At 40.8% G+C, this 26742-nt stretch overlaps 1 protein-coding gene across 4 annotated transcripts in view; it reads right to left on the bottom strand.

Moving 5' to 3' along the window:
• Nucleotides 1-25789, bottom strand: part of TOX2 (TOX high mobility group box family member 2) — a 264272-nt gene extending 238483 nt beyond the window's left edge. For all 4 annotated transcript variants that reach the window (XM_058175389.1, XM_058175390.1, XM_058175388.1 and 1 more), the window contains exon 1: nt 25270-25789. Coding sequence is in view for 2 of the 4 variants with exons in the window: in XM_058175388.1 (XP_058031371.1) it covers nt 25270-25371 (102 nt within the window). In the remaining 2 variants the exon portion in view is untranslated. The remainder of the gene's footprint in view (nt 1-25269) is intronic.
• Between the last annotated feature and the right edge of the window lie 953 nt (nt 25790-26742).

The following is a 26742-nucleotide window of genomic DNA, read 5'->3' as shown; positions in this document are numbered from 1 at the left end:
CATCCAGGAAAACTGCTGGTTTCCTTTCAGACATACCTGGATAATTTTAGATACACATAGAAATATATCAACCAAGCTACTGAGGTAACATAATGGTACTATTTCTAATACTGAGAGAATGGGAAGGAATAAGAAAAATAAAAACAGAGGACATCATTTTCCATTTTACTGTAGTGCAGGGTTGTCAAACTTGCGGCCCTTGGGCCAGATGCATGACATGCTGGCCACACCCACCTGTTTTAGCAAAGGGGGAAAAAGTCATGTGACAACAGTACAACTTGATGCTTGTTGCTCTAGCAGTACAACTTGATGATAATCCTTGCAGCAAACTCTCCATTTCCAGTATTTAATCTGAGTTTTACATTTTTGGTAAATAAATAACCAATTGTACACTCGAATAATGATCCCTTCCCTATCCAGGTGCAGATGCCCTAACATAGAAATCCATTTATTTTTCTTGTCTAATATTATAAATATTAATAAGGAAGCCATAATTCTTATATTAGTTATGTATCAATCAACACCACTCACAAAACTGAACAATGAATGAATTTCCTGATGATAATATTTGCTCCCCTTCTACATCTACAGCCATCTGTTTGTAAATGGCTCATTTTAAAAAAAGATAAAAAGGCTATGTTAAAATGTTGAAAAGTATTCTAATAGTCTTCTAAAAATAGCATTGCAGGTAGAGCTTCCTTAATGACCGCAATTGGAATGGCATCTCAGTTGCTGAGCAAAGCAGTTGTTAAACGAGATGTCACATGACTGTCCAATTGCGCTTCATTCATAACATAACATCAGAGTTGGAAGGGACCTTGGAGGCCTTCTAGTCCAACCCCCTGCCCAGGCAGGAAACCCTATACCATCTCAGTCAGATGGTTATCCAACATTTTCTTAAAAATTTCCAGTGTTGGAGCATTCACAACTTCTGCAGGCAAGTCGTTCCACTTACTGATTGTTCTAACTGTCAGGAAATTTCTCCTTAGTTCTAAGTTGCTTCTTTCTTTGACCAGTTTCCACCCATTGCTTCTTGTTCTACCCTCAGGTGCTTTGGTGAACAGCCTGACTCCCTCTTCTTTGTGGCAGCCCCTAAGATATTGGAACACAGCTATCATGTCTCCCCTAGTCCTTCTTTTTGTTAAACTAGACATACCCAGTTCCTGCAACCGTTCTTCATATGTTTTATCCTCCAGTCCCCTAATCATCTTTGTTGCTCTTCTCTGCACTCTTTCTAGAGTCTCAACATCTTTTTTACATCGTGGCGACCAAAACTGGATGCAATATTCCAAGTGTGGCCTTACCAAGGCATTATAAAGTGGTACTAACACTTCACGTGATCTTGATTCTATCCCTCTGTTTATGCAGCCCAGAACTGTGTTGGCTTTTTTAACAGCTGCTGCACACTGCTGGCTCATATCTAAATGGTTATCCACTAGGACTCCAAGATCCCTCTCACAGGTACTACTATTGAGCAAGGTACCACATATACGGTACTGGTGCATTTTGTTTTTTTGGGCCTAAATGTAGAACCTTACTTTTTTCACTGTTGAATTTCATTTTGTTAGATAGCGCCCAATGTTCAATTCTGTCAAGATCTTTCTGTAACTTGAGCCTATCTTCTGGAGTGTTGGCTATTCCTGCCAGCTTGGTGTCATCTGCAAATTTGATGAGTTCCCATCTATCCCTCGTCCAAGTCATTGATGAAGATGTTGAAGAGTACTGGGCCTAAAACAGAGCCTTGGGGTACTCCACTGCATACTTCCTCCATGTGGATGTAGTTCCGTTGAGGACTACACGTTGAGTGCGGTTGGTCAGCCAATTACGAATCCATCTGGTGGTGGTGCTGTCTAACCCACATTTTCTACTTTATCTAGTAGTAGGTTATGGTCTACTTTATCAAATGCTTTACTGAAGTCCAAGTAAATTATATCGACAGCATTCCTCTGGTCTACTAATTTTGTCATTTTGTCAAAGAATGCGATAAGCTTAGTCTGGCATGATCTGTTTTGACAAACCCATGTTGGCTTTTGGTTATTACTTTGTTTGCTTCTAGGTGTTCGGTGATTCGTTGCTTGATTATCTTTTCCAGAATCTTCCCCGGTATTGAGGTCAGACTGATAGGTCTGTAGTTTCCTGGATCTGTTTTTTTCCCTTTTTTGAAGATGGGAACTACATCAGCTCTTTTCCAGTCCTCTGGCAGCTCCCCTGTGCTCCAGGATCTTTGAAAGATATAGTTCAGTGGTTCTGAGATCACGTCTGCCAGTTCCTTCAGAACCTTGGGGTGTAATCCATCCGGTCCTGGTGATTTGAACTCGTCTAGGGTAGACAGGTGTTCACTTACCATTTTCTTCCCTATTTTAACTTGTGTTTCTAATCTGTTTTTGTAGTGCTGTTTTTGATAGGTTGGATTGTTTTTCCTTTTGTGTAAAGACAGATGCAAAAATGAGTTAAGTAGATCTGCTTTCTCCTGTTGCTTGTCATCTTCTTGCCACTTTCTCCCAGCAATGGGCCAATTGTTTCCTTGACTTTTTCTTGTTTTTAACATGTTGGAAGAAGCTTTTTGTTATTTTTACTTTTGTCGCTAGCCTTTGTTCATTGTGAGCCTTAGCTTTCCTCACTTCATCTTTACAGGCTCGGCTATTTGCTGATATTCTGCCTTAGTTATTTGCCCTCTTTCCACTTTTTATATTTGTCCTTTTGTCTTTCAATTTGTCAGATAGTTCTTTATGCATCCATGCTGGTTTCTTTTGAGATCTACTATTTTCTTCTTCATTGGTATTGTGTTAGACTGTGCTTTTATAATCTCACTTTTCAAAATTTCCCAAGCTTCTTGAGTTGTTTTCCCCCTGAGGATTCTCATCCATTGAATCCTTCTCAAGCTCTCTCTAAGTTTATTGAAATTAGCTCTCTTAAAGTCCAAGACTCTAGTTTGACTTTGTTCTACTACTTGTATTTGCTTAATGTCGAATTCCAATATTGCGTGGTCACTTGCCCCCAAGGTTCCTGTAGCTTCAACACCTTCTATCATTTCATCTCTGTTAGTGAGAATTAAGTCCAATATAGCTGATCCCCTTGTCGCCTTCTCTATTTTTTGGGAAACAAAGTTGTCTGCTAGGTTTGTTAGGAACCTGTTGGATCTTCCACTTGGTGCAGAGTTTGTTTCCCAGTTGATGTCAGGGTAGTTAAAATCCCCCATTACTACTGTGATGTGCTTCCTACATACCTTAGTTAGCTGACTAGCAAAAAGTTCATCTACTTCCTCTGTTTGGTTGGGTGGCCTATAGTATAGACCTATGGCAATATCGTTTTTCACCCCTTTTATATTGACCCAAAATTCAATGACTGTCAATCCTGGAACTCCCAGTTATGGTTCTTAATTGATCACTTGTTAAGCTGATGAGTCCTGGCTAAGGCATGCCAGTGCATTAGGGGGGATGGGGAGACCCTGGGAAGCTAAAATTCCTCCTTGCTGAAAACTAAGCAGGATTTTCAGCCCTTGTTGAGGGAGACACTCACCCACAGCCTGCACCAGACCTCCCACCTGTTTGAGGCATTCTGCACTTCTTATCTTACTGTACTTATCTTACTGTACTGCCTCTCCTATGAGATTTCAGCTCCCTCTTGTCTCTAGGGAAGAAGTCTTAAAACTTGGCAGCTTTAAGACTTGTGGACTTCAACTCCCAGAATTCTCCAGCCAGCTATGCATAGTTGGCTGGAGAATTCTGGGAGTTGAAATCCACAAGTCTTAAAGCTGCCAAGTTTCAAGACCTCTGCTCTAGGGACTGGTTAAACAAGCTGCTTGCTGAAGCTGTTCTTTTTCTCTCTGCACACCTGAACGAAGACCTCCAGCAGGGTGCAAAAAAGAGGGCTCAGATCTGTTTCTCCACCGTGCCAAGAAGTTCAATTCCCTTCAGCAGGCAGCTCTTTCACCCAGTTCCCAGAAACAACAAGGAGCCCTTTCAGCAGGCAGAACAGCTTGCAACGTTCCATGCTGGATCCCCATTTACTTCCTGGAAGAAGCCGGTAGAAAAGATTGCAAATGGCAATCACATGATACCAGGGTGCTTGGCAACCAGTCATAAGTGAAAATAGGTTGCCAAGCACCCAGATCGTAATCATATAACCATAGAGGAAGGGAAGCACAACATTTTATGATGATCGGAAGTGGTTTACAGACCATGAAGCACTCTTTCCAAGGTCACTGTAATTTTGAGCCGTCGTTAAAAGAGCAGTCGTACGTCAAGAACTATGTGTACACTGTTTAAGAATCTTCATACTTTGCTTTGAATTAATCACTAAGATTCCATTTCCCTCTTCTTCCAGATCCTGAGTTATCTTTGGCAGGATATTTACTCTTTGCTACCTAAATAAACTAAACCAAAAGAATTAATTCAAATTGGTTTGAAACCCAGTGTTTAAATGCAATTTTGAATGCTGCCTTTTTAAATCCAGTGTTCTAAGTTCCCCAGAAGTTGATGCAATCAAGTTTCATTCCAGATTTCAGCACTTGTAATTTCACACTATTTTCAGATAAGAGACTCATTCCAAATTGCAGAAAAGAAATTTACTCCCAATTCCAGCAAAATCAACCACCAAACAAACTGTCAGATATACAACCCCTAACAATATAGAATGGCTAACAACTGACTCACATTTATGACTGTGGCACTGTCCTGGGGTCATGTGATCCCCTTTTGCAATCTTCTGACAAGCGAAATCAATGGGGAAGCCAGATTCACTTAACAACCATGTTACTAATTACTGCAGTGATTCACTTAGGAAATGTGGCAAGGAAAGTCATAAAATAACAGAAAATTCACTTCACAAATTTCTCACTTGTGGCTCAACTGTAGTCGTATGTTCATTGAGGACTCCCTGTATTAAAAGCTTGCACCAGCATATCAGTTTTAAATTATGGAACTTTGTGAAAATGAAACTTTATCTTATAAGATTTTATGCTAAAATTTATCTTATAAAATAAACATACTGATGGAAATTAAGATTACTGTTGTGACTAGGAGATATAAGGATAAGGTACATAGGATGTACCTAATTATAGTGTACATAATTTTAATGTTTTAGTCTTTTCTAAAGCTTCAGAAGTAAGACAAAAGAAGCCCATACTCATTTGTCTCCTATGTACAACTTCCTTTCAAGAAAACTGGGAAATTGAGATAATAAGCGCAAAGGACATCTTTGGTTGAAGGAAGATCTAGTTAGGTTTGCATCAATATAAAAAAATCTGGGATAAAGGAACACGCAGTGAAATTCAGCTCCCTCCCCTTGTATCCATGGCCTTGGGCAGCCTGGGTCACTGATTAATTACTTCAACATAGTTTCTTACTTTATTCAAAACAAGGTCATACTAAAAGTTACAAAATTTCCATGCAAAACTGTTTTCTGTACTGTAAGAATATGTAACTTTGAGCAATTGTCACGTTTTTTTCACTCAGCTTTTAGGAAACAAAAGTGAATCTAACACAGAGCTGACTATCATGCGAAATGGCACTAAAGACCTTAAGTTCTTTATTCACAAATGTGACATTCACAAAAAATGTTTCTTTAATGCCCATTACATTTTCTTTAAATTATTCCTCCAAGGAACTCTGAAAAGAAAACGTATTATTTCTCCAAAATTGTTTTGAGAACAATGAGCCCAAATCCCAAATATAGATTTGAATCCTTCAAGCATTTTTTTCATCCTGAGTAGAAGCTGAACCAGCTCTACCTTTCCAAAGTTTAAATTTCATTGATTAGTTAATAGCAGTTCCTGAAAGAAACTGAAAATGCAAGCTTAGTCATAACTAAGACAAAGTGATGTATACCATATATGGCTTTTGTTTCTCTTTGGTCAAATGTTATTCCTCTAATTTGTGTTCAAATGAAATGTTTCGAGCAAACATTTTATCCCAGAGCAAACATTTTATCTCATAAGCTATGTAATTTATCTCAGAATGAAGACCAGCACATTTCCCACTAGACCCATATTAGGGTTCCCAAAATAATTTCCCTCCAGGTATCAAAGACTACACTTCCCAGAATTCATAGCCAATATGGCAAAGGCCTTAGAGAACTGAAAACTGAGGACAAAGGTCCTATCTTTCATTAGACTTAGCCAGCAAGATGAATGAAGAGAGATGATGAGAAATACAATGCAGTGGTATCCAACACCCCATCTCCCATTCTCTCTTTCAAATCAACAGTTCTTTCTACTGAAAAAAAATATTGAACAGAAACCCAAATTTTATATTTAAAGGAAATAAAGAAAAATATTTAGAAAAGAATTTTAATATTGATCATGAACCTTCTTGTTGTCTTTTCAGAGTAAGGAAAGGAAGTCAAATCCTACCATTAAAAGGACAAAGATATTTTTTTTCAAAAGTTGTAGGCTTCAAGCAGCTTCTTTTTCTGCTCTGAGCCCATTACTAAAATGAAATATTGATTGATCATAATCCTCAGAAGGCCAACATTTCCATCTGATTTAAATTGGATACTGCAAAACTACTACATGATGTATTGCCAGCAATGGTATACATACCCAATTTTCAAACAGATGGTCTTCCACAATTAATTTGCCACCTTCAAGTAAGAACACAGGATGTCAATTAAATTAATAGAAAATGCAATATTAGATGCTGCTGTCTTAAAATAAACTGAAGGTCGTCGTCCCCCAGCATAAAAACTTGTATCATCTAGTATAAACCTGCAGCTTCAGTTTCACTGACACCCAGTCAATCTTGCCCTTTGTTTAAAAAAATATGTCAAATTGAAAAGCAAGTATCAGTTATGCACTGCCAAAGCAAGATTAGGTTACAATTAAATGGCAACATGACTGTTTCACTGTCTAGTAACAAAACTGATTTATTTTGATAACATGCATGTATGAACTGATATGATTTAATTCTTTAAACAAAAATGCCATATTATTAGGCATTGCTCAGTTTACTTTTTCATTCTTCTACTTATTAATATATTATATTATAACATATTATATTTTATATGTTATTATGTATTATATGTGTGTGTATCTATCTATCTATCTATCTATCTATCTATCTATCTATATATATATATATATATATATATCAGAAAAGGTTGTAAAATTGGGCATGACTCACTTAACAACTTCATCATTTAATGATGGAAGATCCAGTCCCAAATATGGTTATTAAGGAAAAAATACAGTGTGGAGAGGAAACAGCACTTAATACAGTTCGCTGAGAACTGAGCATGCTCAAAGGGATTAAAGTGGGAGCAAACAAGTGGATGAAGAACTATGCAATGCAGTTTTCAGTGGGAAAGACATGATCCATTTTACAAGTTTAAAAAACTACTTGTAAAAGGCAAAAGTATTTTTAGGAGCATAAAAAAACTTTGTTTCACCTACAGCTCATTTATGATCCCCAGTTCTTATGACCATGTTATAATTAGAAGTCAAGAAGCCACCTGATTTTCTTTGATGAAGCTACTGGGAAATAGCTTTTACAAGACTAGCCTGTATGAGCCAATTTTCAAGTAATCTCTTCAGCACAATAATTATGAGAACTGGACTAATTTAGTATTTGTTACAGGTTTAATTGTATCTACGGAGCTCATCCAATCTTTTCCAGCTTTTTACAGCTATGAATGTCATAGAACTCATATTGTTATTTGTTCCTAAAAGATTTCAATGTGTTTTTCAATTGAATTGTACATATTATATTCTATATTAAATTCTGAAGTGATTTATCTTGGTTTAAATTTTTTACATCTCAAAAACTTGGCATTGTAACAGTGGCGTGTAGACTTTATATATCCACTGTATCTTAGATTTCCATTCATATATAACATTTCAAAACTTAGCAAATGGTAGCACCTGGCCAATCTTGTCAGTGAAGAGAAAGCAAAGTAATTAGATGGGAGACTACCAGGGTAGAAAATGAACTAGATAGTTTAAAAGCCTCCTGGAATATACATTGGCAAACAACCGAGAGTCAAACTCTTGAGGGCATCTTTATATATATTTTATTTATTTATTTACATTTATATCCCGCCCTTCTCCGAAGACTCAGGGCGGCTTACAGTGTATAAGGCAATAGTCTCATTCTATTTGTATACCGTATATACTCGAGTATAAGCCGAGTTTTTCAGCACGTTTTTTGTGCTGAAAAACGTCCCCTCGGCTTATACTCGAGTTCACGCTCGAACCCCGCACAGGAGGGGTACCGACCGGACCCCCATGGGAGGGACGGGGAGCGGGCCCCCCGAGGTCTGGCGGGATTTCTCGCCCCCACGCCGGCCCCTATTCCCGTGTCTGGTGGGCGGACGGCACAAACTTGGCGGGCTGTGCATTGGCGCGGGGAAGCCCTGGTGGTGCAGTGTTCCCGTTCGCCCTGGCCTCCGTCCTCCGATCTCCTGCGCTGGGAGCGAGCGAGCGAGCCAGCGGCAACCGGGCACCGCGGACTTTGGCAAGGAGGAAGGTGGGAGGAAGCGGAGCTGCCGGCTGTGGGGGTTGAGGCGTGCAAGAGGAGTGAGCGTGGAAAGGCCTTTTGTGTGTGTGCGTGTGTGCGCGCCTGTGTGCCCTAGGGAGGAAGCGGAGCTGCCGGCTGTGTGGGGGTTGAGGCGTGCAAGAGGAGCGCACCTCCTCTTCCTCCACGCCGCCTCTTGCACGCCTCAACCCCACCATCCCCACCTCTCCGCGTGAAGGTCACCTCCTCCTCTTCCAGGCGGCGGCGGCGGCGGCGGCGGCGGCGGCTCAGCGGAGCGCCACAGCCGGCAGCTCCGCTTCCCTCCCACCGGTCCCAGTCCAGCCGGACGGTGAAAGCGACATGCCGAGCGCCGCCCGCCACCGCTCGCTGGATTGGGACCGCTTGGCTTGGTCCGGCGGGCGGGAGCCGCCAGCCTTCTCGGCTGAGGGAGGGAGGGTTTCCCCTTGAAAGGGCTGCGGGTTGGAGGAGCTGCCGGGCCCCCAGCTGGCCCGTCCTGTCTCTCTTGCGAGCGAGTTCCTAAGAGCCGCAAGGATACCCAGTTCAAAGCAACCCGCGGGGCTCCTCCGTCCCGTGCTCGCCCGGTCTCGTGACGTGGGACGGCCGGGCTAACGCCTGGCGTTTTGCCGGCTGGAAGCTTAACGCGCTGGGATGATGAGCCCAAGAGCGGAGCGGCTTTGAATTGCAACCTTGGCTGGAGTTTCGCTTCACCTTCCTGCATCGGTTGGCCTGAGGGCTTCAAGCGAGCCGGGCTGCGTGGGGAAGGCTACCGGTCGACCAACCAAACCCCTGGCTCTACACGGCTGGGCGGGCGGGAGAAAAGGGTGGGTAGAAGGGGCTTGTAGGAAGGCTTCAGGCGCCCCGAGCAGAGCTGGAGCCGCCAGGCGGCTTTTCCGAATGCGTTGAAGGTCCCCCCACATCCCTTCCCCGTGTGCCAGATGTGGAGCCCCTGGCAAGGGCCGCCTGTGGATGATGGGGCTTGGAACTCTGCGAGTCTGGAAGATCCAGCCACCGCTCGGGAAACCTCCTCCCTCAGCCGAGAAGGCTGGCGGCTCCCCGCCGCCGCGACTACCAAGCGGTCCCAATCCAGCCGAACGGTGAAAGCGGAGCGCGCCGGCATGTCGCTTTCACCGCTCGCTGACTGGGACCGTGGGAGGGAAGCGGAGCTGCCGGCTGTGGCGCCCGCTGAGCCGCCGCCGCCGCCGCCGCCTGGAAGAGGGAGGAGGTGACCTTCACGCTGGAGAGGGTGGGGATGGTGGGGTTGAGGCGTGCAAGAGGAGCGAGCGTGGAGGAAGAGGAGGAGGCGCTCCTCTTGCACGCCTCAACCCCCACACAGCCGGCAGCTCCGCTTCCTCCCTAGGGCACACAGGCGCGCACACACGCACACACACACAAAAGGCCTTTCCACGCCACTCCTCTTGCACGCCTCAACCCCCCACACAGCCGGCAGCTCCGCCTCCCTAGGGCACACAGGCGCGCACACACGCACACACACAAAAGGCCTTTCCACGCCACTCCTCTTGCACGCCTCAACCCCCACAGCCGGCAGCTCCGCTTCCTCCCACCTTCCTCCTTGCCAAAGTCCGCGGTGCCCGGTTGCCGCTGGCTCGCCGCCGCCTCCCAGCGCAGGAGATCGGAGGACGGAGGCCAGGGCGAACGGAACAGCCCACGCCCGAAGAGGGAAAGGGAGCGAGTGGGTGGGTGGCTGGGACGAGACCCCACCACAAACACACACACACGCCTGTGAGACGCCTTGCTTGCATGTCACACACACGCACCGCTGGGAAAAAAAGGATGGATGGATGGATGGAAGTAAGGAAGGAAGGATGGATTGATGGATGGAGGCGACCGCTTTGAAGCGCAACCCTTCTCCCGCAACTAAGGGGGTCAATGTTTTCCCCAATCCTAGGGTGTGGGAAACAGTCATTCTTTCTTCCTCCTAGTCTCTCCCGAGATCGCACTGCAGCGCCCATCATCCCCAGCCGGCAATCTGAGCTCGTGCCATGGCCGGGCGTGGAGGGTGTGGTGGTGGTAAACGGCCAGGAGAAAGCTTTGCTCTTTTCGAGAGGTCCTCTTGGAAGGCTGCCTTGGAAAGGGAAAGTGGGAGGGGCAGAGATTTCTCCTCAAAGGTCCCCTTGGAAGGCTGGGTTGGAAAGGGAAAGTGGGAGGGGCAGAGATTTCTTCCTCGGGTCCTTCTAGAGTCCTTGAGAAACTGATATCATACAAGGTTAATAAATTATACTCCTCCTCCTCATTGATGAGTTTTCATCCTGAAATTGATTGAAACAGTGTACCATCATATGCTGCCATAGTATAGTGTTAACAACATCTGTAAAGATGATATATGAGCATGACACTAAGTTTTTCTATATTTCCCCTTTATTGAAAAACTTCCATCATGCTTCTTTCTGAAAACAAAGGTCATTATAATATACCTCATTATATATTTGATTTGATGATATTTCAGTTAATAAATACCATTTAAGGTGTTAAGCTTCTTTTCTTTTCAGCAGCAAAGTGAATTACAACTTTAAAGAACTTTATTACTTTATATTCATTTTATTTTAAGTATAGATTTTAGATTTTTAAACAAATATGTTTAGAGCTTTTATATCTTTCAAGTTATTCAAATTATCCCTCAGCAGGTATATAATGGCATCCAATTCCAATATCATGTTGGGGCTTTTGAGCAAGGGAGGAGGAACGTGAGCACCGCCTTTCGCTGGCATTCCGGGATTTCCCCTTTGTTTAGAGCTGGGAATCCTCCTTCCCCTTTTGCACTCCCTCCTCCCTCTCTCTCTCTCTCTCTCTCTCTCTCTCTCACACACACACACACACACACACACACAGACTTCTAAAGGCGATTGGCACAATGAAAGGCAAAGACCACAATTGTTTTAAGAAAGAAGCTTTAGCAGGGGGGGGGGGTGGGAGGGTGTTTTAAGTTTTGGCAAACAGCCAGGCCAACTGTATTGGAGAAGGTCCCACACCTGGCCTTAACATTTTAGCTGCTGTTTTTTTCCCCCCACTTGGGTTTAATGATATTAGAGACCCTTATTGCCCTGCCAAAAAAAAAAAAAAAAAAGCCACCCCAACGTCTATGAAAATTAACCTTCTCTGCCAAGAGACACTGTGCAGGGTATTTTCACTATTGGTGTGCATACAGGCTTAGATTTGTGCTGGGTTCTTAGTGCTTAGAGCACTGACCTTCAGAGGCACCCTGGTCCCTTGGAAGCTAAAGGAGGACTCATTTTCATGCTTGCAGTTGTATTGTCAATTTCTGTGAGACAATGTTGTTGAAGTAACTCACTCACTCATTCATTCATTCATTCATTCCTTGTGTGTCCAATCACACTTAGCCAATAAAAATTCTATTCTATTCTATTCTATTCATTCATTCATTCATTCATTTTATTTTGTCAAATACATATTAAATAATTATATAAATATAAGCATGAATTGAATACATAAAAGGAATACAACTAAAGGGAACATTAGGACAGGGACGGTAGGCACGCTGGTGCTCTTATGCACGCCTTACAGACCTCTTAGGAATGGGGTGAGGTCAATACTAGATAGTCTTTGGTTAAGGCTTTGGGGATTTTGGGAAGAGACCACAGAGTCAGGTAGCACATTCAGGCATTAACAACTCTGTTACTGAAGTCACATTTTCTGCAATCTAGATTGGAGAGGTTCACTTTTAAGTTTGAATCTATTGTGTTCTCGTGTATTGTTGTGGTTGAAGCTGAAGTAGTCATTGATAGGAAGTACATTGTAGCAGATAATTTTATGAGCTATGCTCAGGTCATACCAAAGGCGGCGTAGTTCTAAATTTTCTAAAGCTGGGAATCCTCCTTCCCCCTTTTGCACTTTTATTGTTTTTCGTTCAAATAAATATTCATGTTATTTTACTTGGCTCTATCTTTATTTTTTACATTGACCAGTAGCTGCCTCATTTCCCACCCTCGGCTTATACTCGAGTCAATAGTTTTTCCCAGTTTTTGTGGTAAAAATAGGTGCCTCGGCTTATATTCGGATCGGCTTATACTCGAGTATATACGGTATTTACAAAGTCAACTTATTGCCCCCCCAACAATCTGGATCCTCATTTTACCTACCTTATAAAGGATGGAAGGCTGAGTCAACCTTGGGCCGGGCTTGAACCTGCAGTAATTGCAGGCTACTGTGTTCTAATAACAGGCTCCTTACAGCCTGAGCTATTACGGCCCTTAATTAATTAATATTTTTACTGATAATTGATACAGAAGCACAGACTATAACTGGTTTTCTCTTTGAAATACATTTTCATGTTTTGTCTTTTCTTGCCACAGTTGTTAGGTCAATCACTGAAGTTATTAAATTAGTAACATGGTTGTTAAATGAATCTAGCTTCACTACTGACTTTGCTTGTCAGAAGGTCTCAAAAGGTGATCACATCACCCCAGAACACTGCAACCATCATAAATATTAATCAGTTGCCAAGCTTCTGATTTTTGATCACATGACCATGGGGATCCTGCAATTGTCATAAGTGTGAAAAACGGTCATCAGACAGTTTTTTCAGTGCCACTGTAACTTTGAACGATAACTACAACAAACTGTTGAAAATCAGGGAAAACTATAGAATGAGAATTTTTGAAGGGATATTAAAGATCATCTAGTTCCATGATGGTGAACTTATGGCACAGGTGCCAGAGGTGGCAGGCAGAGCCCTCTCTGTTGGCACATGCATCATCGCCCTAGGTCAGATCTCCATGGTGTTTCTTTCGTGAGCTTGTTTCCCTACAAATGAAGAACCAGAAGCTCACACACAAAAAAAGATCTCACCTCTTGCTGTGCTGCTGGTGTTGGGATGCCCTGCCTCTTGCTATCCAGCTGGTCTTCGAGTCTCTGCTATGCTATCCAGCTGGTCTTCGAGTCTCTGCTATGTCCACTTGTGCATGCACGCATCTGAACATGTGCGCGCGTTCATGCATGCATGCGCCCGCAGTTTGGGCACTCGGGTGTCTAAAAGGTTCGCCATCACTGATCTAGTTCATTTCCCATTTCAGCCACAATTTAGCTAAGTTAGTCAAGTCAATTCTTTTGCTCTTTTCTTACAATCTTTTCTATTGCTCATTTCTTCCACTTGAAGGTTTCATTTTAAAGTCCACCTAACTCGTAAGATGATGGAAAGAACATGACTTAGTAATACATTTGCACAATTGCCTGCTTCTTCTAACCAAGACAGAGAGAATGAAGAAAAACATCATGCAATTAATTTTTCTTCTCACTAGCTATCTAAGAAACTAGCAGTTGCTAACAGACATTTCTTGATGGTGGCCGATGCTGCAAATCTATCTATTCCTTAAGGGCTCCCAATAATAGTACAGTATTTGTATTTCAGACAAATTGTACTATAAGTGTAAATGGCAGATCATCTTGGGTAGTCATTGCTATTGTTCAATTGCTAAATTGTGTCCAATTCCTCACAATCCCATTAACCACAACATTGCCAGGCCACCCTGTCCTCCTATGTGTCCAAGAGTTTTCCCAAACCCATGCCTACTGCATTGATGACATTATTTAACAGTCTCATCTTCTGCCATTCTTGTTTTACCTTCAATCCTTCCCAACATCTGGATCTTTTCTAATGTCCACACTTCTCATTTGGTGGCCAAAGTATTTGAGCTTCAGCCTCAGTATCTCTCCTTCCAAAGAACAGTCAGAGGTGATATCCTTTGGGATTAACTGATTTGATCTCCTTGCAGTCCAAGCAGGGGTGAAATCCAGCAGGTTCTGACAGGTTCTGGAGAACTGGTAGTGGAAATTTTGAGTAGTTTGGAGAATTGGCAAATACCACCTCTGGCTGGTCCCAGAGTGGGGTGGGAATGGAGATTTTGCAATATTCCTTCCCCCAGGAGTGGGGAGGGAATGGAGATTTTGCAGAATCCTTCCCCTGGAGTGGGGTAGGCATGGAGATTTTGCAGCATCCTTCTCCTGCCACACCCACCAAGCCACGGCCACCAAGCCACACCCATAGAAGCAGTAGTAAAAAAATTGGATTTCACCACTGAGTCCAAGGGACTCCAATACCACAATTCAAAAGGAAAGCAGCGCAACAGCCAAATATTCAAAGGATAATGTATGTCTTCCCAGTTCCTTTTACTTCTCTGTTATCAATAGAAGGCTACCTAAAACATAGATGTTCTAATCAATAAATGGGTAGCCTTTTTCTGTGAAATTATCCAGAAAGGACAACATATATCAACACAGTGGCTAGTGTTTTAGATGTGGAAAGTGCTGCATTACCAAGTTGCTTTCAATAGCAGAAACAGTAGTTGTAATGATATTAACATACAATATTTGGAGCAGTTTGTAAATCATTAACTCTAATGTTTGAACACTATGAAAAGACTGTTAAACCCATGCGGATTATCAAGATTTGTTATGAAAAATTTGCATGGAAACACTATTAAATAAAATAAATATAATTAACGAAGAAAAAAACGCAATGATTGCCTTCTCTGACACATTAACTGCTCTACAGAATAACATTTTTTCAATGACTCGGATGGCCCTGAATATACTGATTTTCCAAAAGGGCCTGAAGAGTTTTGGCTTTTACTTCTGCCACTGGGCTAGAGTATGAGATAAATCTGTCCCAAAAAATGGAAGGACTAACTTACTGTGGTTGATCTCATTTATTCTATTTTGGTGTTTGCTGTGTTTGGTTTTTTTTTAATCCCTTGAGTTTTTATGACTCTAGCAACAGGTAAGCCACCCAAAACCACTTTTGTGATTTAGGGGAGAGGGCACAAAAATCAAATAAATAAAATCAGATTTTTCACATTCTGTCCATCTTATTTTAGCCAACAGCTTGATCCTTTGGATTTAGAATCTGTGGTTATTTTTTTCAAAATTCTTGCAAAATCAGCATAGTTGGAGAACACTAAATGTTGAAGATCTTGATCTATTTGTAGTGGATTGCAAAGAATACACAATTTCATTACAAATTAGGCCTTATTTGTGTATTACTCTAAAATAGGAATGGGGTTAGCTCTGTAAACATCAAGAACATAATAAAAGGCATTCTGTGCATAAGTATTTCCTCATGTGTATGAGATCCTCTAATCCAAACTCAAAGCATCAGGATAAAGGAAGCCTGACCATATAATATCTAGGTAAGCCAATGGCTTATCCATATTTAAACATTTAATATACTACATATGTGTGATTCATGAATAAAGCTTGACACTAGAAAATGCAATGGCAAACCATTTCCATATTGTTGCCAAGAAAAATACAGAAACTGGCCATGAAACCACTAGGAATCAAGCTCAACTGGAAGGCGATTTTACCTTAACTGCTTGAAAGTCGATATTCTTCTAGGTAATTATTTATAGCACCATTGTTTTACATAGTGAGGGGGCCTATTACCATGTGGAAATTTGAGTGAGTTCAGAGATGATGGCAAATAGATGCCCATTACAAGTTGGAATACGTTTTTCAAAAAAAAAGAAGTAGTCTGGCCTCACTTCATTGCATTAAAAGTTATATTCTAAAATCAAACTGGCAATTAAGTCTCCAGTTAGCCAATGACAAGATATGATACCCAGAGCTACATATCACTTTCTACACTCTTTGGGGAACTGACTGCGTAGACAAACAAATACAGCAAAAAACAAACAAACAGAAACAAACTATTCATCACTGAAAAAAACATTGTAAAGAAACATGAACAGAAAAATCTTTAGTGCAGAGTGCTTAGAAAAACACAATTAATTTATGCTTTACAACATAATCCAAATTCTACTAAAATGAACATTTGGAGCTTTATTTGTTAGAAGATGAATACAAAAGGTAAATGGCAAAAATGTATTCAGTGCACATTAGCCCTCCCAGTGACTTCACAATGAAATGCTACTGCCAGAATACCCTGAATATAGATTCAAAATGGTCTCTGCACACATTTTATGCAGATTAATACAAGCACATAATAAAAGCATTGGTTGAGTAAGCATGAGATCTAGATTCTACACAGATGAGTCTGTAAAAACACATGGTGGTTAATAAAAATAAATAGTGCAAAAAGAAGGCAGCATGGGTCAAAAGATTCTTCCATACATTCCCTAAAGAAAAAGAAACCATGTGTATGCTCTGAGCTTTGTAACCAACTCAATGTCACACTTTTTATATATGAAGAGCATATATGAAGAAAAAAGGGTTTTGTTCCTTAGCAAGAAAAGAAGTGTTTTGATTTATGAAATACAGGCTGAAATGAGGATTAATACCACCAATAGCAGTGTAGCTTTCAACATCAAGAACTGAACGTTTGGGACTTTTGAGTTGCAGATATCTAGCCTAAAAGCACTTGGAAGAATGAAGTTACGTTTAAATAGGTTTAATCCTCATGATTGCAGAGATAGTGCAGGAACAGAACATGGCGAAACTCAGTGTATATACTAATTTCATTAGTATGTTTTCATTTTTAGTCCCATTTACCAAGGCAATATAGATTTTTTTATATTTGAGAATAATAAATCTGCATTGGATTGCACAAATGGAACATGTCTACCAATTCTATCATCCACTAAAATCAAGACAATAATATGTAGGTTATGTTTCTTATTAAATCCAGATTAATTTTAGCTTTCAAATGCATTATAGGCCCACAAAACTAAATAAATTGTTTTTATCCCTGCACTAAAAGTAACAGAACATGTAATATAACTGTACTCAGTTTGTTTAAATAGCACACATGGATGGTTTATGCTATTTATATAAATGTAAATTTTCCCATCCTTTCTTCTGATTCATTTAAATGTATGAGCAACTTTAAATGCATCATCCTTTTAACAGAATTAATGAGAACGTGCCATGGCAGCCATGGCTACCATAGTGTTCAAAACATCTTTTTTTAAAATTCTGAAAGTAACTAGAATAAAGCCTTTTCCACACATAAAGCTAGAACAACATTTTCTGTGAATGAATGAGTACTCATTATTTAGTTCTGAATCCCTGATTTAATAAAGCCTTTGGCAAAAAAGAGCTTCAAACACTTTCTATTATGCAGATGGAATGAACACATCATCAAAGCTTATGCTGCTAGAAACAGAAACGATGCATCAAGTGACTCAGGCCATTCTAGAATGTAAAGAATTTTAATGACAAGTTTTTATCCTTCTTAACAATATTCAAAATCACACCACAAATGGGGGGCTCAAATAAAAACTTTACAATTTATATTATTTTCCCTGAGATATGAGTGAGGAAAAAAATCAAGTTAAAACAGAGGAGGAGGAGGCAGCAAAGCATTGCAATTTGTTGTGGAGGTAAAATTCCAAAGGAAACAAAAAAAAATCTATAAAAAGTATTTATTACATTCACTATATAGAGGGGGAAAAACTAATTTCTGCTGAGTGTTTATTTAGGCAGAGAGAGAGAGAGAGAGAGATAAGATTTAGGTTAAGATTTATCGTCCACTTGAACAACAGGAATAAATCCTCTTTGACATGAGAAAATGTTACTTTTAGAACTGATATTAGGAAAAGCAAGGTTAAAGGCCCTTTGTTTACAATCTCTATATACCAATATGTATACAATATAAGGAGTACATTTTAAATTTTAAGGCCTTAGGATTTCCCTGTTTAGGAAGCTAATAACATAAATACATTAAAAATATCACACTTTTTTACTTCATTGATTGTGGCATTTATTATTTTGTTTTCCAACATTCTTTCAACATGAATTTCTGAAAATAGGAACACACAATTTGCTCTAGCTACAGCTTTCTGTTTCTTCCTTATGTGCATTAAAATCATGTTTTCATCTTGCTGTTTGTAATTATATAAATAATCACATCAACATTCCTTTTACCCAGTCTTCCAAATCAATAATTCCCAATATTCAGTCAGTTTCCCAATCACCATTATTGGATGCATATTATTGCATATATGCAAAAGGAACAGTGCAATTCCTCTACAAAGAATATTGTTGGCAATGATGAAAACTAACAGACCAAGAAGGTCTTAAATCAAGGACTTGTTGATTAACTGAAAAACAGTATAAAATTTAAATAACCAAAACTATTAATTCAGTCATGCACACAATGCCATGACATTTTTCACTATGTTTTAATGTGCCAAATCACTCATGCATATGATTTAACTGAAAGGACTAAGCATTCAGATTGAAAAATATGGAATTCAGTATGCAGTAGCAAAGCTACGTAGATCCTCATTTCAAAATTAGAGGAAATTTTATGAAAAGAGCTGGAATGCAACTAGGAGAGAGAACTAATCACAGCCAATTCTCTTACAAGCTAGTACAAGGAAATCTTTCCTCCTCTAATTAGTACTCCATTGACACAAATTAATTGAAAATAGAAATATTTTTATTATAATCATTTTCAATATATTGAATTAACCAGAATATTTCTTACAAGCAATATAAAAATTCCCAACACAAAGTAATTCCAAAACCTTCCTTCACCCTATCCCCAATATCCCAACATAGGAGCCATGGTGGTGCAGTGGTTAGAGTGCAGTACTACACGCTACTTCTGCTGCCTGCCGGCTGCCTGCAATTTGGCAGTTCAAATCTCACCTGACTCAGCCTGCCATCCTTTTGAGGTTGGTAAAATGAGGACCCAGATTGTTGGGGGCAATACGCGGTCTCTGTAAACCACTTAGAGAGGGCTGTAGAGCACTGTAAAGTGGTATATACCCTGTTTCCCCGAAAATAAGACCCTGTCTTATATTTTTTTGAACCCTGAAATAAGCGCTTGACCTTATTGCCATGTGCTTAAAAGCCTAATTGGGCTTATTATCAGGGGATGTCTTGTTTCAGTGGAAACAGGGTAAGTCTAAGTGCTGTTGCTAAGTGCTAGTGCTATATCAAAATATGTTATCATGGGGCACTCAGGTCCCATACAAGTAGCCTGTAATGTAAAACAAGTCCAAGTTTTTGGCTTCGCACATTTTCTGACTAATACTATAGCGCACTATCCTTTCATGACTATGTGTAACATGTCAGCTAAACTAACAACACGTTTGCTGCACACCATTCAATATAGCTTTTTTTCCACATTATCATATTTGTTAGATAATGTGATCTTTGAAAATAAAAAATTAAATATCCTAATTCTACATATAAAATAAGGAGTGAAGAGCCAGTTTTATATTCAGTCAAAAACTGAGACTTTAATCTACTTTCACAAGTTTTTTCAAAAAATAATTAAGCAGCAAATGGGATATGACATTTACCATCCTGAGCATACACATCCTTACCATACAATCATTTTTTACATTATAGTAGTGGTGGGGTTTTTTTGCAGTAGTACTTTCTGTTGAAAGACAAGAGAAGTGCAGTCTACAAAATCCAAATGACCAGCAAATAGTAGTAAAGACTATTCTGTATATCTTTGGTGTCATCTATGGTTGCCTGGATTTTTGCAGCTCAGATCTGATAGGCCTAAGACAGAAAATTTAGCCTTCTGCTCTATAAAGAGATTCACTGAGAGTACATAATGCATAATTTTTACTATCATCATAAAAACTTATGGGTTTTTTTAAAAAAAAGAAAGTTATAATTTTCTCCTCACTTTCTGGGCATATAAATTTTATGTACTGTAAAGTTTATTGAGTTTTTCTCTATGAAGGGAATAAAGAGTGAACATTAATCATTAGTTGATTGATTGGTTTGATCCTCTTGTTGATTTTTAATGACCACATAGATGTATATTATATCTACCAATTTATATCATAGAATCACAGGGCTGTAAGGGACTTGAGAGGTCTTCTAGTCCAACCCCCTGCCCAAGGGAGGAATCTTTATACCATCCTGGACAAATGGTTGTCCAATTTTTTTTCTGAAAACCTTCAATCATGGTGCATCCATAATTCTGGGAGGCAAGCTATTCCTCTGATAATCATTCTTACTGTCAGGAAATTCCTCCTTTTTTCCTAGTTGAATCTCCCTCTGACAAACTTCTACCAATTGCTTCTTGTCCTGCCCTCAGGTGCTATGGAGGATAAATTGATGCCCTCTTCATAATATTACAACTTTCAGGAGAAAGAAACAATATTTTTTCAGTGTATAACATACTCAAAAATCAAAAACTGAAAGAAGGAATATATTCAACTTTGGCCCTGAGGGCTCTGTTTTTAAATATCCATCTGAAACAACAGGCTCATATTTTGGATTTTGCAAACCAAAATGATTCCATAGAAGGCAAACTCTATAAAAATAAGGAGCACTTTACATATATATTTTTTTCTATATGAAGCTCATCCATATCTAGGAAACAAGTGTACAAAAGGCCAACCGAAAAGAAGAAAATCAGAAGATGATAATAGATATTTGAAACTGTTACTCTTTGCTGTCATTTAATCCACATTTTTGCAACCCAGATCATTATAAAATATATTAAATGTGAAGAAGTGAGGAAGTAAGGATAATATTTATATTAATTAAAGGAGAAATATATTTCCAGGGTAGCATACAATTACTTTATTAAGAAGAAAATGACATTAATAATCTATCATTAAATAGAGTCACTAATCAGCCTCAATACAAGAGGATAAAAATGTATTAAATGTTTAAAAGAAAGGGAAAGAAAGTTTGACAGCAAAATACCAATGGTATTGGCAAATGGTAACTTGCCCACAATTATAACTGGTAACTACTACTTCTACGTAGTAACACTAGGAAGATTGAAAAACTTATGTGGGTGTTTAGCTCTTCTTTCAGATATCAATATAACAAACAAGCAGGCTTATAAACGTTTTTGCAGACTATTCACATGTGAGCTCATTTGCATGTCCACATTCACAATGCTAACAAGAACATTTATTAACTAGTAATAACTAATGATCAAAAAAGTTCCATAACATAGGTCAGAAACATTGAATTCTACAGTATTAAGACTGAGCATCATAGAGGAAGAAAAAATGCTTCTCAAAAATTATCTTTTGAATTTGTAGAATTGATAATGAGGATTGTTGTGATACATAAATTAAATGAGAGATTTCATGCTAAGAATATCACATTCTATCATGGCACAAAACAATTATGTCAAAATTTTAGGATGCTTGAAACAGACTATTTCCTGAACAAGCTGGTTCATTTACTGTATCAGAAGTATTAATTAGTCTAAGGAAAACAAATGTATGTCTGCTATACCCTCCATTTCAGCTATTTATATATGTTGGGTTCCACACACTCCTGCAGAATTTCTACCTACCTACTCACAAAAGAACAAAAATCACTATCTAGAAGGGAAAAAAACTATGTAACTGATCTTGTCTGGACTTAAAATTGTAAGCATGGTTGGAACTATATGAAATCACACACACACACAAAAACCTTATACGAAATCATTAAGACCTAAGCCTGATTTGAAGGAAACCTTACATTTTTTGGAAAAAATACTTTCAGTCTTTCAACATAAAAATATGTTTTGAGTTTTTTCTTGTTTGAACTCCTGGAGAATATGAAGAAAAAGAAATTGTTAGGCCTGTCTAATCTATTTCAACCTTCTCCAAGCCAGCATTCTTTTAATTATAACAACACAAAACTGCCCTGATTCTAAACTGCAATGTAAGGAAAGGCAGAATTAAAAACTACAAACACAACACATTTTTCCCTTTTCATTCAGATCCTGTTGAAATTTATTTTATTTTTCTTACGCTACAACTGAAACATTCCTTCAATTCTTACTATTCAAGGACACTTCTCTTTTCCTAACAAACTGTACCTATGTATTCTCTGGCTTTGGCATGGAGCCAATCCACTGATCTAGCTGTGAAACATCTATCTTGAAGAATACAGGTAGGCAACCTGTGGCCTTCAATTGGAATCAGGTAACAAGAAAAGGGCAAAAGAAAAAAAGGGGGCAAGGCAATCAAAACAGGGCAACCAAAGAAGATGAAAGCAAAAGGAAAGCTTTCTGCAAGTTATCAGTTTAGAACTCATGAAAAACCTATCTGTCTTTTCCGTGGAAGTCTTGCAGATGATGAAGAAGAGAAAAGAATAGCGGAACGTAACTGGGTAATTCATTTACTTTTGGCTCTAGCCCACCCACAATAACAGAACCTCTTAGATTATCCTGAAGGGAACAAAGCTCTTCAAAATGAAACTCTCTTCCTGTGTTTTATAGACAGTGATAACATCTTTGTAACACACAGGGCAAGGCTGAGAAAGAGAGGTGATTTAGATACTGCTTCAGCTGCAGTCCATTTTTCTTTGTGCACTGGAGTTTGCTATGATAGAACTTTGTTGCACGTTCTCATTATGTAAATAAAATTTGAAAGAAGTGGAATAAAGTAGAATAATGGTACAATGCAGTATGTGTATATGCGTGCGCATGCGTGCACACACACACACACACACACACATACACACACACATATACAGTATTGGCTGTATTTTCTTCCCTCTCTTTTTCTAAGATCTTGGTAACAGTGGCAACAGCAGCACCTCGTGGCAGAGGTCAGTATTTTGTATATGATCATTTGCATCACTTCATCCAGAGTGTTATCAATCAAACTTGAACTTAGCTTTATCAGAAAACTGATGAAGAATTTCCCAGGATGAAGTCTGTCTCTTTAGCACTACAGGAAATGATGATCTTAAAATAGGGTGAATTAAAGGAAAATATATTTATACTAATTGCAACAAGTGTATTCCCGACATGTGGAAGATGATTTTAGATCCCAGAGAATTATTTTCTATGGGGCCTACAAGTTTCTTCTGAAGTGCATCATATTCCGTCCCTTTGTTTGATTTACAATTACAATTACAGTTTTAAAGGTTTATATTATAGCTCATCAGGTGCACAAATATCTTGATATTCTATCTTGAAACTACAATGTTTGAGCTCCTAAAACACAAAGAATTTCAGAAGGTATTTGGGTATTTTTTTCTCCTGCAGATTGATATTGCATGAATTTTCAGATGTTCTTTGTGTCAGTAAATGATTCTTTGTTAAACATTGTTAATATTTTAGTAAGAAAAGGATACTTAAATGTATTTCAAAAATAACTGTTTACTGTAATATATAAACTGATACATGTTTAGTAAAGCTTACATTTCAGAATAATTAGATGTTTTCATGGGGATGGGAGACATCAGCATTGAAAACCTATGCTATTTTGAAGAACCCATTATATCATAGAAACAAAACAACCTCCCCCCTGTACTGAGATGCTACAACTTTCATTACTTTTGTGAAAGCACCTGATTATCAACAACAGCAACATTTTCATGCTTAACTAAATAATCCACAGTTTCAATTGAATTATTTTATTAAAAATGTTGCAGCGCTGTAATTCTCAACCTGAAATGATGGCTACTCATATGAAGTATTGACATTCTGATTATGTTCACCTCTTTCTCCTGTCTGTTAAAGGGTTATTGCCTAAAACACCATACACTCTCAGATATTCCTGGACAAATGTTGGGGGTTTTCCCCTTCTTTCTCTTCCTCACACACTAAGAGTAAAAGGCTTGTGGTGGCACACAGGCAAATCTAGGTTAGTAAGGTTTTTATGCTGTATTCTAGATTTATGAAATAGTCATAAAACTGTCCTCTCAGTTATATTTAACAGGAATAATTGTGGGATTAGGAAAAAGACAACATAAGAGGCTGACAACCATGAGCCAAGACTCTGAATCCTGTGTTAAGGAAATGTTAATCATGAGCATATAAATGGTTTAGGTTCTAACCAGAACATACTGTACAAAAACGAAATCCAGGTTTGCAGCCTTGCCAATATGCTGATTCCTTTGAGCAAGACAGAAATTTATTCAGGAAAAAAACAAAAACAAAATACTCACCCTAAAGTATTCCTCCCTTAGCTTATACATTTTCCATCAAACACCATAGCCAGGCATGGAAGGAAAACACTTAAAACCAGGCAATCCATTCCCCCCGCCCCAGTACATTTCTTCTAAAAAGCCTATATCAGAATTTTAGCTGTTGGTTTATTTTCCCTCCCACTTATAACAGTGTTTGTCAAAACTAAGCTATGTGATCAGGGGTCTGAAGTGACCTCGCAACCAACAACCAACTGCCCCTCCTCCTCCTCCCCCCACCCTCACGCATTCACCCTGTACACCCGCTTTTGCTTCCAAGATGGGAAAGACTTTCAGCCTTTAAGCAGCCAGTCTTGGTGCTGTTAAGTAAAGCAGATTTGAAATTCCCTCCTGCAGGATGCTTGCCGCTCGCTTGCCACCTTCAACACTTAGCCTCCCAGAGGAAAAGAAGTTTTCAACGTCGTTAAATGTTAGGTTAGGATGGGCTGGGCTGGGCTGGGCTGGGTTGGGTAGAACTGCCTTTCTTTTCGCCTTCAAGTTTGGCCCTTCAGCCAGCCAAGCGACCTGGGCAGAAGGAATTCGGGAAGGGGCTCCTGGACTTTTGCGAAAGGCTGCGCCTTTTCCCCAATAGCCAGAAGCTTGCCCGTCTCAAGCGGGGCAAAGGGCTCGGGGAAGGTCGGGGCTCGGAGGGGCCATTAAATCAACTCCTTGCCCTGCCCGGTCTGCGAGGACGCGGTAAAAGTCCCGGGCAGTGCAAAAGCGGCAAAGTGCAACCTTCCCCGCTCCACCGGCCACCTCCGCCGGTGCGGGGCAAAGGGGCAGCAGTCCCAAAAGGGGAGTCGCGGGAAAGGGGGGGGGTAGTGTGTGCAGTGACGATGGGAAGCGGGGCGAGACTTCGTCCAGACAGTACCATGCTCAGTCGCTCGCATCCTCTAACCTCCCCCCCTCCCCGCACTGCCCAGGCGTTTGCACCGTCCCTCTCCCTCCCTCCGCCCCTCGTTACCTTGTTGCAGTGGTAATAGTCCAGGGGGCCCAAGCAAGGGGGGTCGGCCCCGGGCAAAGAACCAACGGCGGTGGGGGCGGAAGGGTAAAACCTAACGTCCATGCCGGGACTGCGCGCTGAGGAAGAGAAAGAGGTGGCGGCAGCAGCGGCAAGAGGAGGCTCCAGGGGGCATGGAACCGGCTCCTCCGGCGGCGGCTGCTCTGCCTCTGGCTCAGGGCGGGCGGGAGGAAAGGGGAGGAGAGGCGGGGAGAGGGAGAAGGGGAGGGCGCGCAGCCCAGAGCCAGCTCCTCTCGCACTCTATTGTTCCAGGCACCGAGGCAGGGGGTGGGGGAGGAAGGAGGGGGAGGGGAAGAGCGCCCGGGACCTGCTCGAGCTGGGCTGGGTCAAGCCTCTCCCTTAACAGCCTTTCGGGCCGGCGCTGGGACCGCCACAGGGCAGCTCCAAATCCCCGCGCGCTGCTCGGGACTTGCCCTGCCCCGAAAGCGCCGGGGCTGGCAAGCCAGCAGGAGAGGGCCCGGTGTGTGGAGGGCAGGGTCCGTAAGAAAAAAAGAGTGAGCTGGGAAGAAGAAAGTGGTGGTGATTGTTGGTTTCTCCTCCCCCCCCCCCGCGCCCGCTCCACTCCGCCTGGGAAAGGAAGGGCTCGGAGAAACCGCCACCCGTCATGGGCTCGCTGCCCCTTCCGCGTGCGATCTAGGACTATTCCCTCAGGGGAGAAAAGAGCCAGACTCTGTGATCCCACAGGAAAAAGGGGCGCGCGTCTCTTGTTGGCGTTTTTTGGATTTGGCCGCCTCCTAACTCCGGTACGGAAATGTGGTTTGGTAGTACCGGGGTTTCGCGTTGCGCGGACCTGTCCGGAGGGAAGCCTCCAAGGAAGGGAAAGCAAAAGTTGGGTGTCAGAACGTGACCTTCCTAACCTGCCTATGCGTCCATCAAGCTTTCTACTAAATTCCAAGATAAGGTTCAGGCCTTTTCCCAAGAAAGTAACGGGCAGGCCTGTTTCGCAGAGAAACTGGGATTAAACTTTTCCACACGCCCCCCCCCCTCGCTTTTTTCTTCCCAAGTATCCCTGAATCGTGGAGCAGAATCTTGTTTTAATTGCTCCTGCAAGTGATAAAAGGGTGGACTAAGCTTAGGGGCCTTTCTCAACGTTTCAGAAAGATCTGCTGCCAAAGCATCAGTTTTGTCAAGCTTCCCTACTAAACGATGAGAAAGTGGGTTGGAATAGAACAGCCTGTTTTCTAATTAGATTTTCCTACAACACAGGATTCCTCCAGGTTTATTTAGTATACCGGTACTTCTTTTCTTCCAAGGAGTTGTAAGTGGCATGGAAAGGATTTTTCCCAAGCCCTTATCTACTTGCCTGTCCTCCTCAAAACAGGCGGATGAGGTTATGCTTAAAATTGGCAGCTGGCCCAAGGACACCCAAAATCTAAATGGTTTAGTAGAAATTTGAATCTGACTCTCCTGAATCCT

The sequence above is a fragment of the Ahaetulla prasina genome, chromosome 3 (assembly GCF_028640845.1).
Source record: "Ahaetulla prasina isolate Xishuangbanna chromosome 3, ASM2864084v1, whole genome shotgun sequence".
NCBI classification, from domain to species: domain Eukaryota; kingdom Metazoa; phylum Chordata; class Lepidosauria; order Squamata; family Colubridae; genus Ahaetulla; species Ahaetulla prasina.
Note: the sequence above shows the minus strand (reverse complement) of the source record. Positions and strands in the feature narration are given on the sequence as shown.